Genomic DNA, 14349 nt, shown 5'->3' with positions numbered 1-14349 from the left:
CTTATTACTAATAAGTAATAACAAACCGATCTTGTTATCATCAAGACTACACTATAATATTTTAATACCCTTGTAAATAGTGATAAATAATGTTTTACATTAATTTTATAAAGTATAAATCTCTAATAATTAATAAAACATTAGTTATTATTAATAGCTAATAGTTCTACAGCCCTACTGCCATTTAATAATTATTTATAATTATTAATATAGTAAAACTAGATTTATTGAAAAATAACCTATCCGCCACTCTGCATCACATTAAACAATAATACAAAATAATTATAAATCAACGCGTAGGTAGGTACCAAAAACACTTTAAACTTTTCAAGGATATTGTAAAAAAAAACCTTGCAAAATTCAAATGAAGGCATATATAAAATAAACTAATTATTTTAGATTAATATACATTTTAAAATCTGAGCCATTAAATGGTAAATTTGTAAACCCTAAATTAAATATCATAATATTATGTTATTATATTTTACTATTATGACTTAATGTCAGACCAATTCGCACCAATGAAAAAGAATCAATAGACGATTGTTGGAAATCAACTAGTGAAAAGTAACGGGTTAATATGAATAATAAAATTGACAGATCATCAAAATGTGTACTACACCTTTATAGTATTGTAATAAATCGCATCGAAGTATATAACTACATTATTATAAGTGTATTAAATTTGAAAATTAATGGGCTGCCTAACAATAATAGAATTGTATTTCAAAAGTTTCTATAGCATTTTTCTGGACAAAAGAAAACTGTCCGATAACATTTATGTATATTATTTTATAATGTATTGAAAATAATTATTATTTATACGTCAAAAAAGTATACATAGTATAAGTATTACAATATATAACAGTACCAAACGTATAGATTTATTCAGAGTTTATTGAACTTGTGCTTGGTAAACATCTGGGTTTAGATTTTGTCGAAATGGATGCCAAAGTCCTGGAGAATATAATTTATTATTAGACACGAGTACACGACTAAGGTAAAAAAAAAGTTCTCTGTGTCTAAGATGAAATTTCTTTTTATTCCTTTCACTCTATTCTTGTACTTCTTATTTACGATCTGCCTGTAGACATTGCCTACTTATTCGACGAACCACGGTTAAAATATAGAATAATATAGATATATACGTATGATATGAGTACTAGTACATGAGTATTGAGTACACGGATAATAAACCATCTAAATTAATATTAATATTCTTCTTTTTTATTATTTTAATGTTTTTTTTTCATAGTATTTTTGTTTAAGTATTATATTAAATTTATACTAATGTAATTAATAATTAGTAATTATCATTTTCAAAAATCTAATTATTATTACATTTCTTCATGGTTGTTATTTTGTTAGTTACTATACTTATTACTAATTGTTGTAGTTTTGAAATAATTTTATTAAAAAACAATAAAACGAAAATACTTTATTACATACTTAATTTTGTATTCAGATTTTAATTGAAGGCTTCTTTAAATTTTAGTTTTTAATAATTTATTATAAATTAAAAATTTTAATTTTAAATATTATTTGATCATAAGGTTTTCACAAATATATAAAATAACTCATCATTAGTCATAACATAATATAGATAAAACGCATATTATTCAACTATATCAATTCTCAACCATTATTTATCATTTGACATATATTATTTTTAGTAATTACTTATTAGTGATTAGTAACTACTAACTACCATCTAACTTGAGTATTGATTGCAAATATTGCATGCATGCAATATTATAATATTATGTAGTTTGTACTTTTGTAGTTATTTTAGGTACGTATATTATACTTAAAAAACTGAATGGGTTTAATATGGACGTTCGAGGTTCATATTAATCATATTGTAGTATAACTTACTATAATATTTCTACCTATTAAATAGGTAAGCTTTAAAAAAATGGACGTCTTAACTTAACTTTAAGTACTGTGTAATCGTACGAATCATCCGATTCAACTATACATAATATTATTATGTTTCCATTTCCATTTACTATTACTTATTAGAAGTCGATAATTTAATAAAATAAATTGTTTTTGAAAATGTTTAACCTATAGCTGTTTTAATTATATGTAATATGCTTATTGAATCTAAATAATTAAGAGAATGTCAGCGCACTGTTCGTTTTCTCTCTTTGACAAACTTCTGTTTTCAAATAAGTACACTCTTTTTACTAAAAATTATTATTAGCAAATAATTTGTACAAAAATATTGACTTAAAAAAAAACATATTATTACAAAATCCAGTAATTAAAATTTTTATAAATTATTTTTTTAAAAGAAAAATTTGACATAAGGTTTGCATGCTTGGTGAATCATATATATATGTATAATTTAAAAGTATTTTATAAAATCACTAATAATTAAATAATTAGAGATCTTCACACCTACCTTTAGTAGTATAATATAAATATGGTAATGGAATAATATAATATTGTCTAATATCTAACATCTATGTCTAATAATTAATGGTTAATTCTAGTAAAATGGTAAAAATAGTAATAAGTAACAACTAATAACTATAATAAGATAGGAATACACATTTGAATGTATAATTCACTAACTTCAAAATGCATAGAATATTATATAGACTTACATAATATGATCATAGATCATAGGTATTACCATAGTAATTGTTTATTTCTGTTTCTGTGTAGACTTAATTTTCAATAGGTAACTAAAAACTAATAAAGTAATAAATAAGGGCAATAAAGCACAGCACAATATATAACCAACTTAATAACTTCGAACTCCTATATTATTTAAAAAAAAAATCGTTTTAAATTAGGTAAATTTCATATATTTCAAATTGTTATTAATTTAAAAATCTAACAGTCAACAATCATAGTAAATTATTATCAATTTAATAAACAAAATAATTCGTGGTTATTATAAGTTATGAGTTACATAATGATAACGTATAATAAATTATTATTCTATATAATATTATAAATACACTAATGTATGATACATATTAATATATAATATATACTATATTTTATACAAAAAATAAAATAAAATATTGACTTGTCAGTATGTTGTGTAATTAAACAAATGTAGACTCGTTATCAACTACTGTAGGTACTAGGTATTAATTTTATATGTATTTATTGTAGAGTTGTATAATTAAAATATTTCATATGTTTCATCGTTTTATATATATTTTTTTTTTGCAACATTTTGGTCATAATTAAACTAACTAATAATAATAATTTATTTCATACAAATATTGTGACGTGTGCATTTTAAATTTTTAGTATTGAGGAGTGACCATCATAGGCATTACAATTTGTATGTAATTTTAATTTACTCAGAAGTCCTAGTCAGAAAATTTAATATTATAAACGATGGTTAAAAAAACACACGATTAAGACTGAATTTTTGCCTCGAATTATTATAATTTATAACTTTATAAGTTATAACTAGGGCTAAGGACTTCTAGGAGTTTGCATGTTTTTCAATAACCAATCAAAACATAGCTAAGTAATACAGAAATTTGTTTCATGGTAATATGAGTTCATATTTAAAATTTATAGTTGCATATTTTGCATATTTGACCATTTTTTAATTATAAGTGCATATTTGAGTATTTTTAAAATGAAAATGGTAGTTTTATAATTAAATAAATATTTTATACAAACAATATTAAATATATTGTAATAATTATTAAATAATATAAAAATATATTCAATTTAAAAATGTTTTTTAAAAAGTATTTTTTTTTATTTTAGACTAGAACTCGGGTGTTGGAAGAAAATCAATTATTTATTATGACAAGTTTTTTTACTCAAAATTAAAATTTTATTAATTATGTCTAAATATTAAAATAAAAAGGTTTTTATTAAATACTGTTATTTATTTTTTTTTTAGTGCATATTTTAATAACATATTTGGTAATTTTTAAAGGCATAAATGCATACATATTTTAAGGTTTTTTTAGGGAATGAAGTCCCTAGCTCTAGTTATAACCCTAATGGCCAAACCCGTACTACTTAGGATTTGGAATTTCTATAATTGCGTGAACATAATGTAGGGAAAGCTCGATTGTTATTTTATGCCTAAACCATGTTCAATTGCACAACGAATTATTGAGTTTCACTGGTCGTTTTACTCGAGATTTATCCTTAAACGGAATGTTGTTAAGCGGTCAATGTGAAACAACATGACGTATTTACCGTACGAAAACTGCATACCGTGCAAGTTTAACCTATTAGTAAAATACTAAAATACAAAATGTTTTCAGATCGCAGTCGCGTAGTGTATAATGTTTTGTGCCGTAAAAGTATTATTTTCTGTGTTTTGATCTTTGTCCGTTCGTAATAATAATACAATAAGTGTTATGTAATAATATGACAGAAAATTAATTTATAACGTGGACACCGTCTGACCGGCAACGGTTAAAAATAATAAATTATATTTATACGAGAAGGAAATTTCATTTTTCCATGATTAAGTCGTCGACAAGAAAATTCGACGACTTTTTTTGGAATTCTCCAGTATTCCGACTGGTAAAACACCCTCTGTTCGAACACGAACGCGCTAGAATTCGGATCGATTCCATATCCCGTCTAGCCGTCTGTATTTCTATACTTCCACAAAATAGTCAACGGAGCGCTGAGTTTCGGTTTCGGACGATGGCGTCAGCGATGATTCGAAAAGGTGCGCGGAAGAACCGTTGGTCTGCAAAACGACCGCCGCTGTTCGGCCCGGCTAAACAATTCCAAATATGGACTGCGCGCGCCACTCTGCGACGGCGGCGGCCTCCGAGGTCCGTACCCACGCCACGCCGTTCCATGACTGTCTGCCCACTCTTCACCCTTCCCTCCTTACATTTTGTCGTAACGTACGGTTTCGTCGCTTCGGTTTTAAGCGCGAATCCGGTCAATTCCGGTGGCACAAAACCGCACAAGACAGAATTCTTTATTTCTATATATTATATTATTATTATTATTATTCTATTGTGCAGTTGTACTGCAGTGCCTCTTTACCACCATAATCCGTCCCGTCGATCGGTTCTTATTTTACACCCGTACGGAAGTATTATTATATTAATGTTTTATAAATTATAATTCACAAATTACCAATGTTACTATAATAATACATATTATAATACATTAATTATTATACTTGACTATTTAAGTACGACCTTCAGATTATCTACACAATGATGCCTACACCCAAAGACTTCAAATATTATAAGTCTATGCCTACACCCGAGTGTGGGCGCATTCGGGTGTAGCCGCGTTTTTTTTTTTTTTTAAATTGACTAAGCCTACCAGTTAATAATATTATTTTAACACAATTTGAATAGAGGAAGCTTTCGATTTTCACCAGGGAATGTTACATTTACGTACATTTTTACATCAATCAACCGTGACTTATTGAGAATCCATGATTTTCGAGTGTCCACGACGAGTATAATATATTATAATATCATTTATAAATACATAATATATAATATGCTACAATAGTACAAATAATATTTGTATTTTTAGACTTCTTGATTCTTGTCCGACTCAAAGTTCGTAAAAGTTACTCTGACTTTTTGTCTAACAGTAAAAAATTAATCCACACTTTTTCAAATTTGATTTTTATCCACGGAATACAAAATAAGATACATCAATATAAAATAAACACATCCTATTTTTGTATAAACAAAACTACTTCTATTTTTTAATGTATTTGAATATAAGTGTATTATGTATACATAGGAATTAATACAATACATATATATAGGTATATTAATATATTATTTATTAAGGATATTGAATACAATGTATTTTAATTATTGTTTTGAAGATTATTTTGGATACACTTTTAAAGTTTAAAGCACTAAGAAATACATTTTAAATAACTTCATACTTTCATAAGTCGTAAGGTGATATTTTTGCTATTGTTTTTGAAGACAAAAATAATTAATGAAAATTGTAGTACTTTAAAGTTTTAGTACATGGGTATTTAGTACGAGCAAACTCCGTGGCCCGTGTTCGAGTAATTATTCTGAGAAAAAAAGAAGTATGCGTAGCAATCTAGCAACATTGTACAATAACTGTATATTTACTAAATAGCAAGTATAACACATGATATTTTTCACTGTATACATTCACTTCCTAATTCCTAATATTGTAGTTTATAATTTATTGTATTGTGTATTTGTGTGTTAGTTATCGCACTAATTTAACTGTATAAGTAATAATACAAATGTAGTTCCAGTCATTATTTGGGTGTTAAAATACAAAAACTAAAAACTAAAAAGTTAAATTTCATATTAGGTACCTATATAGGTAACATATGGAAATCAATTTGTTTTGACCTGAATATGTCTGTAATATTATATGCGCGTTAGTTGAAATGAGGTAATAAATACAGATATGACATCTTACTATACTTTACTATAATTTAAAGGTTTTCTTTGAACTTCAAATTTTAATTATTATGTACAATGTACTTATCATAATTATTCATAGATATATAAATATTTATGTTTCTATTTGATATTTACTTCTATTACTACTTACATATATAGTTATACGTATAATAGCGTATGAGTCACCGTGTCATATTGTACGCAGTACATCGATTAAACTTTAGTATGAAATAGGTAGGTACCCTGCAATTTTTTATACTGCATATTGTTGCAGGGTGATATAGGAGTACAGTATACACTTACACAATAATAACATAGGGTTACTGGATGACTCACATTTCTCAAACTATATACAGTCATGAGTTCATTGCATGTTAAAGTAACATAAAAATTCAACTTTTTTATTTTATAACATGAGCTTAATATAATATTTTATTGTAAGTATATGTATAACAAGTAAAAACGTTAAAAATTGAATACTTTTATAGGTTTGTAAAAATGTATTTTTTCATTTATTCACTCAAAATTTTATATAACCGATTTAAATAAAATATGGGTACATAATACCTATCTATGTAAGTACCAATTAATAAATTGTATTTAATGCTACTAAAGTAATATATTTTACTATTAACATTACGGTGGATTAATATATTTTTGGCGAAAACATTGCAAGTATTTTATTATCATTAATATTTAATTATTATTTATTATAATAATATATGCATATTTATACCATATTATTATTATTATATATTTATGCATATTAGATAACTTTTGAGTCAATATACCACCACACTATAAAACATCATTACAAGTTCGTAATAAACGAAAAGTTTAAGTTCTTATGAATAATTCTTTTGAATTATAATAAAATATTTGACATCTATATTCATCGTAAATTAAAATATTTATTAAAAAAATTGAGCGTTTCTGTATAATATTTTTAAATATAGTTATTACAACTTTACAAGATCTTTTATAAAAAAAATGATTTAAGAAAGAATTTATTTTATATTATATCAGCCTGCTGTGGGTGGACCTCAAATGTCTGGGGCGTTATCACAGTTAGGTCCCATACCACTGTGATAACGCCAGACATTTGCGAGTCCCATAGAGGCATAGACATATTAACTTAGTAATATACTAATATGTCTATGCCCTATGGCGAGTCCTACTCCCTACCCTCCTCACTTAATCGATACCAGTCCATTAAATTTAATTATATCTATTTTAGTCCATGCCATGACTTAATATAATAAAGGTAATAAGGTTATAATCTAGGCTTATAATAAAGTTTATAATATACACGGTTTAAGATATCTTAAACCGTGATAATAAGTCTTTGGGGCCGAACCTTAGATCATGTATATGATCAGCTAAGGGCCGAACTACTGTACTTGTCACAGATATATAAAATATACTATAATATATTTGTGGTACTTGTTGATCATCATTATCATTATTTATTTCGTGTTTGAGACCATGGGCAAACACATGTTTGAGACTACGACGAATGTGCCTACTTAGTTATTTTTATGTCTATGGGTTTTCCCGTCTTATGCTTATTGTTTACAAATTTTACGATGTGTAATACACGATTATACATTGTGTATCGACTATCGACTGTTTAGTGTTTACTGTTTAGACTGATATGACGTATTATGTAGTAGATTGGCAAATAGCAGTTCGTATTTTATTTTGAGGAATACCTAAATTGTGAAAATGTGAAGAAAAACCCACCTGCCGCTATGGAATTCATCATTAACTTATATACAGTTTGAACTTCGAATTATCGAGCATTGGCCATTGCGTTATTCGTGAATTACTGATGAAGTTTACTATGCCTTGCGATTTTTGATGTTGTCATGTAGGTATGTTGATGTAATTTATAATGATTTAAAATTTTAAAACTGTGAGTACTAAGCTTGTGACTTTTTTATCTTGACGTTGAATGTTATTTTTTTTTTTTTATCAACATTTTCATATTTGTTAAATCTGTTCATGTCTTGTCGTCTTGATTTGATATTTATTATTTTCGTACTTCGTTATTTACTCGATTCACGGTTTTTATTATTATTTAATATATTAATATTGTAGGCATAGGCGTGCGAGTAACCGGACAGTTTCCCCCTCGACTGTTTTTGGCATAGTAGGACATTTATTTCGATGCTGACATTTTCCCCCCATTTTTTAAAAATTATTTTTTTCATAAATATAATAAAGATAAAATAATAAAACTTAAAAAAATATACAACTATAATAGGTTAAAAAATATTTATAAAAATGTCGATATAAAGATGATATATTTTGTAAAAAACATCGCTCATGACGATATAACATTGTAAAATAATCTTATCTTAATAGTCTAAATCAAATAATTAAGAGTTTTTAACAAGCCAGCAATTTCATTGATTGGGTTTTAGATACAATTTTATATTTCAATATTACTAGCTAATAAGTAATAATACAGCATGTTAGTACTACTATTTTTTTATTTAGAAAATCTTTTAAATTACTATTATTTTATTGTTTTAAGTATTTGAAGTTTAAATGATCAAAGAATTTATCAAAAACATACATCTACTATAATAGGTAATTATAGTATAATTGATTATATTTATGAAAAAAAAAATCTCTTATTAAATTGTAAACTTAAAAAAAATGGGGGGGAAATGTCCTACTACAGCAAAAACAGTGGGGGGGAAATTGTCCGCCATTCAGCATGCACAGAATTTTGGTTCCGGGGGTGCACACTAAAAATGAAGGTGTAAAAAAGAAGGTACAGCAAATATATACATAAAATGCATTAAAAATAATTTTTTCTTATTTTATTCATTGTAATAAATATTACATATCAACATAGATGTACAATCTCTCATAATGATAATTGGATTTTTCAAGATTTAAAATGTACACTTAATTTATAATAATAATTAGGGCCCTTGCTGTTTTGGGTGAAGAGTCCAGGGGTGCCTAGTCAATAGTCATCCTCAGTACCCCCCGTGTGCACGTCTATAACTATAGGTAATGTTTATAAGTTACCAATTTTATAACTGATAATTCTTTGGTTATTTTTCATAGTAAATAGATACTTAATATTTTGTTGGTGAATTTTGTATGACAAATATTTCAATAATTGCATAGGTATGTTTTTTTTTATCACTATTGTCGCTCTTACTTGTGCATATAATAAATGTGAAGTCATAAATTTTCTTTTACTAAAAAAAAACAATCATTTAATAAAGTATAGATAATTTGTATCTTATAATTTATAATTGGGGTTATTTATTTTAATATTATAATTTAATTTATGACTTGTTTCACCCACCAGTTTTTAATTGACCATTTCTATGATTTTATTTTTCACTATAAAATGATGACCATTGACTTTTGACTATCAATGTTTAGTTAAAGAAAAAAAAATACATTAAAAATGGAAAGTTTATATACTTATCCTGTGATCAATTTCTACACCATCTGGTGTACTTGACAAGTAGAGTTTATGATTGTATTGTTAATAATATTAGATACTTTTCCGTTATCCTGGTGTTTCAGTCAATCGCCACTACCTATCCAAATAACTATTGTTTAATAATTATTACTAAAGCGTTGATTTGTATGCATTTGCATATTTATTCTCGTTGATTGTATGATATGCTCTGTGAGCAAAAAATTTGTTTCATGACATAACGATTTAAAAAATTAAAATTTTTAGTGCATATTTTTGCATATTTTTCTATTTTTCTATTTTAAGGGCTTATTTTTAAATTTTAATTGCATATTTCTTTTTTTAGTGCATATTTTGATGTTTTTTAGCCATTTTTAAAATATATACTATTGTCTATTAAAATATAATATTTTTTTTATAGTTTCAACTAATATCAAAATAAATTAATAGGTATATTTGTAAGTTGTAACAATTTTTCCAAATATGGCTTTAGGGCTTAGATCAATATTCAAGGAAATATAATACGTAAACTAAGATAAAATATCAGATATGACCATGATTGAATATTTACATTATTTCACTATTGTTAAAAAAACTTTTTTTGCTAATTTTTTTATGCATATTTTTTATTTTTCACGCATATATTTATGTATATTTAATATTTTTAAACGCATATTTGGTTGGTTTTTAAAGCATATTAATCTATGTTCTAATTATTACCAACCGTTGTTAGCAAAATTAGTAATAGTTTTAATAATTGTTAATTCATTTCTTAAAATTAAATCATATAATGAAAGATAGTCACGATTATGTGATAATAAAAGTTATACTATCATATACAATATATTAATTATATAAATGACAAATTCATGTTGGTTGAGACTTTGAGGAGATAGTCGAGATAACGGAGAAGTACCTAATAGTGAAATTTAGTTGAAGTTGAAAATCAAATAATTTTTACTGCTCTATAAGTGATGTAGACACACACACACACCCACACACAAATATATATATATATTTATCATTTTAAAATCAATAGTCATTATTTTATTTTAGTATAAAGAATTTCTTAAATACTTTCAAACAAGTGTAAAAAAATTAAAATAAATTAAATTAAATTTTAACCTTTTAAAATGTAATATTTACTATGAGTTATGATAATAATATATTAATTATTTTTAAACATTATTTTGTTAATTTAATAAATCATAAATAGTTTTTTTACTCTGTTGACAGATTGGCTGAATATCATTACTTTTTATAAACAAATTGAATATTGATCTTTTCTAAAACTTGAATGAAAAAAACATAAAAAACCGACATTTTTTTCAATATTTACCACTTGAGGTATTCACACAATTTTTTTTTACAGTTTTACAATTAACAGACATTTTATCTATAGATAATTGATCTATTTCTTAAGTATGGATGACCATGACGAAATCAAAAAAAAGAATACTGATTTAATTCAACATGAAATACCTCAGAATTGTACTAAAAAAACACGGAAATATAAGAGAAAAGTAAAATATAAATATGAATCACGATATACTAAACTATCTCAATTTATGACATTTCATTGTCAAATTTGTTCTTCTAAAAAATATACAGTGTTTAGTTCTTATAAAGAGCATATGGCAAATTGGCATGGTGTGGCACCTAAAACATTAAATGAACAATTCTTAGAATCTATTAAGAAGAAAAGAAAATATAAACCTCGTATTAAAAAATCTAATACAGTTATCACAGAAGTTGAAAAACAAATGCCATTAGAATTGAAGAATGATGATAATAAAGTATCAGAAAATTCTACTGATCATATAAAGCCTGAAAAATCTTATCAAATACCTATAAATAGCAATTCTTGCTTTTCTCATAAGTCTATGACACTTGACGATAATATGGCTTTAGACACCTCTGATGAGGCTGGAACAAATGCAGATACCTCTAATAAAAAAAACGAATCTTTAAATGTCTTAAATGATAATTTTACAATTTCTATTCCCGCCGATGATAATATCAATTCTATGGACATGGTAGATAATGATACTTCAACTTTGGTCAGCGCTAATAATAATGCAACTTCGGGTATTAATAATTATATAATTAATAAAAATACAATAAAATCTGAAAAGGAATCACGATATAATAAACTATCTCAATCTATGACATTTTATTGTCAAGTTTGTTCTAAAAAATATATAACTTTTAATACTTTTAAAGTGCATATGGCAAATTTTCATGGTGTGGCATCTAAAACATTAAATAAATATTACTTTGGAACTCAGGAGAGAAAACAATATGAACCTTGTTCTAAAAGTTCTAATACAGTTATCACAGAAGTTGAAAATCATATGCCATTAGAATTGAAGAATGATGATAGTAAAGTATCAGAAAATTCTGCTAAAAATAAATTTTACTCTGGAACTAAGCAAAGAAGAAAATATAAACCTCGTATTAAAAAATCTAATACAGTTATCACAGAAGTTGAAAATCCTTGCTATTAGAATTAAAGAATGATGATAATAAAATATCAGAAAATTCTACTGATCATATAAAACCTGAAAAATCTTATCAAATACCTATAAATAGCAATTCTTGCGTTTCTCATAAATCTATGACACTTGACGATAATATAACTTTGGACACCTCTGATGAGGCTGGAACAAATGCAGATACCTCTAATAACAAAAACGAGTCTTTAAATGTCTTAAATGATAATTGTACAATTTCTATTCCCGCCAATGATAATATCAATTCTATGGACGTGGTAGATAATGATACTTCAACTTTGCAGGATTTCGCTTCAGTATCTGATTTTGAAAAGCACCAACAATGTAATATTTATGAGAATTTGATAATTTGTCAGAATCAAAAAAATGTAATGGCCTGTGAACCAAAAGAACATTATATAAATGCTAACTACAATGAATTGTTTAATAGTGAAATAATCCCTCCAAGCATTCCTTCAAAAGATACATGGACACCTGACGAAAATCATATGAAAGCTTTAAATGAAATATGTGTAGTTCAACAGCCATTTTATTGTGGTTTTTGTAAAGAAATGTGTGAGCAATATGATCATTACCAATTAAATCAATGGTGTTCATTTAATGAAAATTTAAAATGTCATGTTTGTTATCAAGAATTTTCTGACAGAAAACAATTAGAACTTCACGAAAGAGAACATGTGAAATTACATTTTTGTTAACAATCTGTATATTAAAAGAAGTATAATTTTGAGTAAATAAAATTTTTTTTTTATTGATTATATGGTATATACAATTTGATGAGAGGAGTCACCCAGTGATAACATTATTCCTATATTTTAAAATAAAATAATTATGTAAAAAATACTATATAATACAAAATGTAAGTAATAATACATAGTAAATTATGTTTGAGGTAGTGCTCTACACAATGGAGGGACTTTTGAACAATTTATTGAATAGTTTATGTTAGTAATTTCTGTTAATTAAACTGTAAATGAAAATGTATAGTATTATTAATAAAAATAAAATATAAATTTATTTAGAATCTAATTTAAATACACGTTTAAATTATGTTATTTCAGCTATCTTGTGGTATGCACTTTACTGGTAACATTACGAATGCAGTATGCGTTTTAGTGTTAGATTGCTCTCTACCCATTTTTATCACTATATTCTATAACTAAATTTCGATTTTAGACAATATTATATATTAGTGGACGATGTAAAAGTGGTTTAATGATGATCAAAAATCCTTATAAACAAGTAATATATTTCTAACATTATATTAACGAGTCATTTGTCATCGTCTCATTATTCGTTATTATATAAAAATAATTAGAAATAAAATAAAACAAATAAATACTTAAATACATGTGCCATGTCTCAGAAATGCATTAAACATATCACTTTTATTCAAACCTCTCCACCACGTTTCAATACCTGTAATAGTTATTACATTTTTATGGTTTTTTGTATTGTACCTTGGAAGTTAGAAGTAAGTTTGGAGTTGTACCACATATATTTTTCAAAATTTTTAGCCAACAGGCGCCACAAACTTTCAATCCTTTGGGTATGTGCCTAATCTTTATTACCATTAAGTCATAATAATAAAGATGTAAATTGGGTAGTAGAGTGCCATAACCGTTATTTCATAATATATAACAATAAAAATAATATTGATTACATCACAGTATTTAGAAGAATTTTAATAATAATATGTACAATTAAAAAAAAAAAGTATTCAAATTTAATAAATTGTTTGTTTTTATTATACCTTAAGTTTTAATTTAGCCAATTTTGAGTTTATAGAAAGTTGATACGTCTAAGTTACTTGAAAAATGTATTTTTAGTTTAGTTTAATGTTCCGTAAACAGAATTAAAAAATGTATACTGGGTAATGAGTGATACTGTGTACCCTGTTTCTTGGAACACTCAATGTAATGTAAAATAATATAATAATTAATATATTATACAATCCAAGTTTATTATAATTAAGTATTTTATTGAAATTTACTTTACATGC

General features: G+C 25.5%; 2 protein-coding genes across 5 annotated transcripts in view; one reads left to right on the top strand and one right to left on the bottom strand.

Annotated features, from left to right (window-relative positions):
* Positions 1 to 224: 224 nt before the first annotated feature.
* LOC114120678 (protein phosphatase 1 regulatory subunit 12A) overlaps positions 225 to 14349 on the bottom strand; it is a 138822-nt gene continuing 124697 nt past the window's right edge. Inside the window, exon 16 of the mRNA XM_050201872.1 lies at positions 225 to 251. Within this exon, the coding sequence (XP_050057829.1) occupies positions 240 to 251 (12 nt within the window). The 3' untranslated portion in view covers positions 225 to 239. The remainder of the gene's footprint in view (positions 252 to 14349) is intronic.
* Positions 7676 to 13105, top strand: LOC126550408 (uncharacterized). 4 transcript variants are annotated; one of them, XM_050201880.1, is made up of 3 exons: positions 7676 to 8257; positions 9324 to 9410; positions 11071 to 13105. In XM_050201880.1, the coding sequence occupies exon 3, from the start codon at positions 11259 to 11261 to the stop codon at positions 12339 to 12341; it is 1083 nt and encodes a 360-aa protein (XP_050057837.1). In that variant the 5' UTR covers positions 7676 to 8257; positions 9324 to 9410; positions 11071 to 11258; the 3' UTR covers positions 12342 to 13105. The 4 variants fall into 4 exon arrangements, with proteins under 4 accessions (XP_050057837.1, XP_050057836.1, XP_050057838.1 ...); XM_050201879.1 differs by lacking the exon at positions 9324 to 9410 and having other exon boundaries at positions 7676 to 8253; XM_050201881.1 differs by lacking the exon at positions 9324 to 9410 and having other exon boundaries at positions 11207 to 13105.

Source organism: Aphis gossypii, chromosome 2 (assembly GCF_020184175.1).
Source record: "Aphis gossypii isolate Hap1 chromosome 2, ASM2018417v2, whole genome shotgun sequence".
In the NCBI taxonomy this organism is placed as follows: domain Eukaryota; kingdom Metazoa; phylum Arthropoda; class Insecta; order Hemiptera; family Aphididae; genus Aphis; species Aphis gossypii.
The sequence above is the reverse complement of the archived record's forward strand: the minus strand, read 5'-3'. Positions and strand labels throughout refer to the sequence as shown.

Excerpts from the sequence above, each read along its gene's own strand:
- LOC126550408 (XM_050201879.1), top strand. The coding sequence starts at position 11,259 with ATGGATGACCATGACGAAATCAAAAAAAAGAATACTGATTTAATTCAA.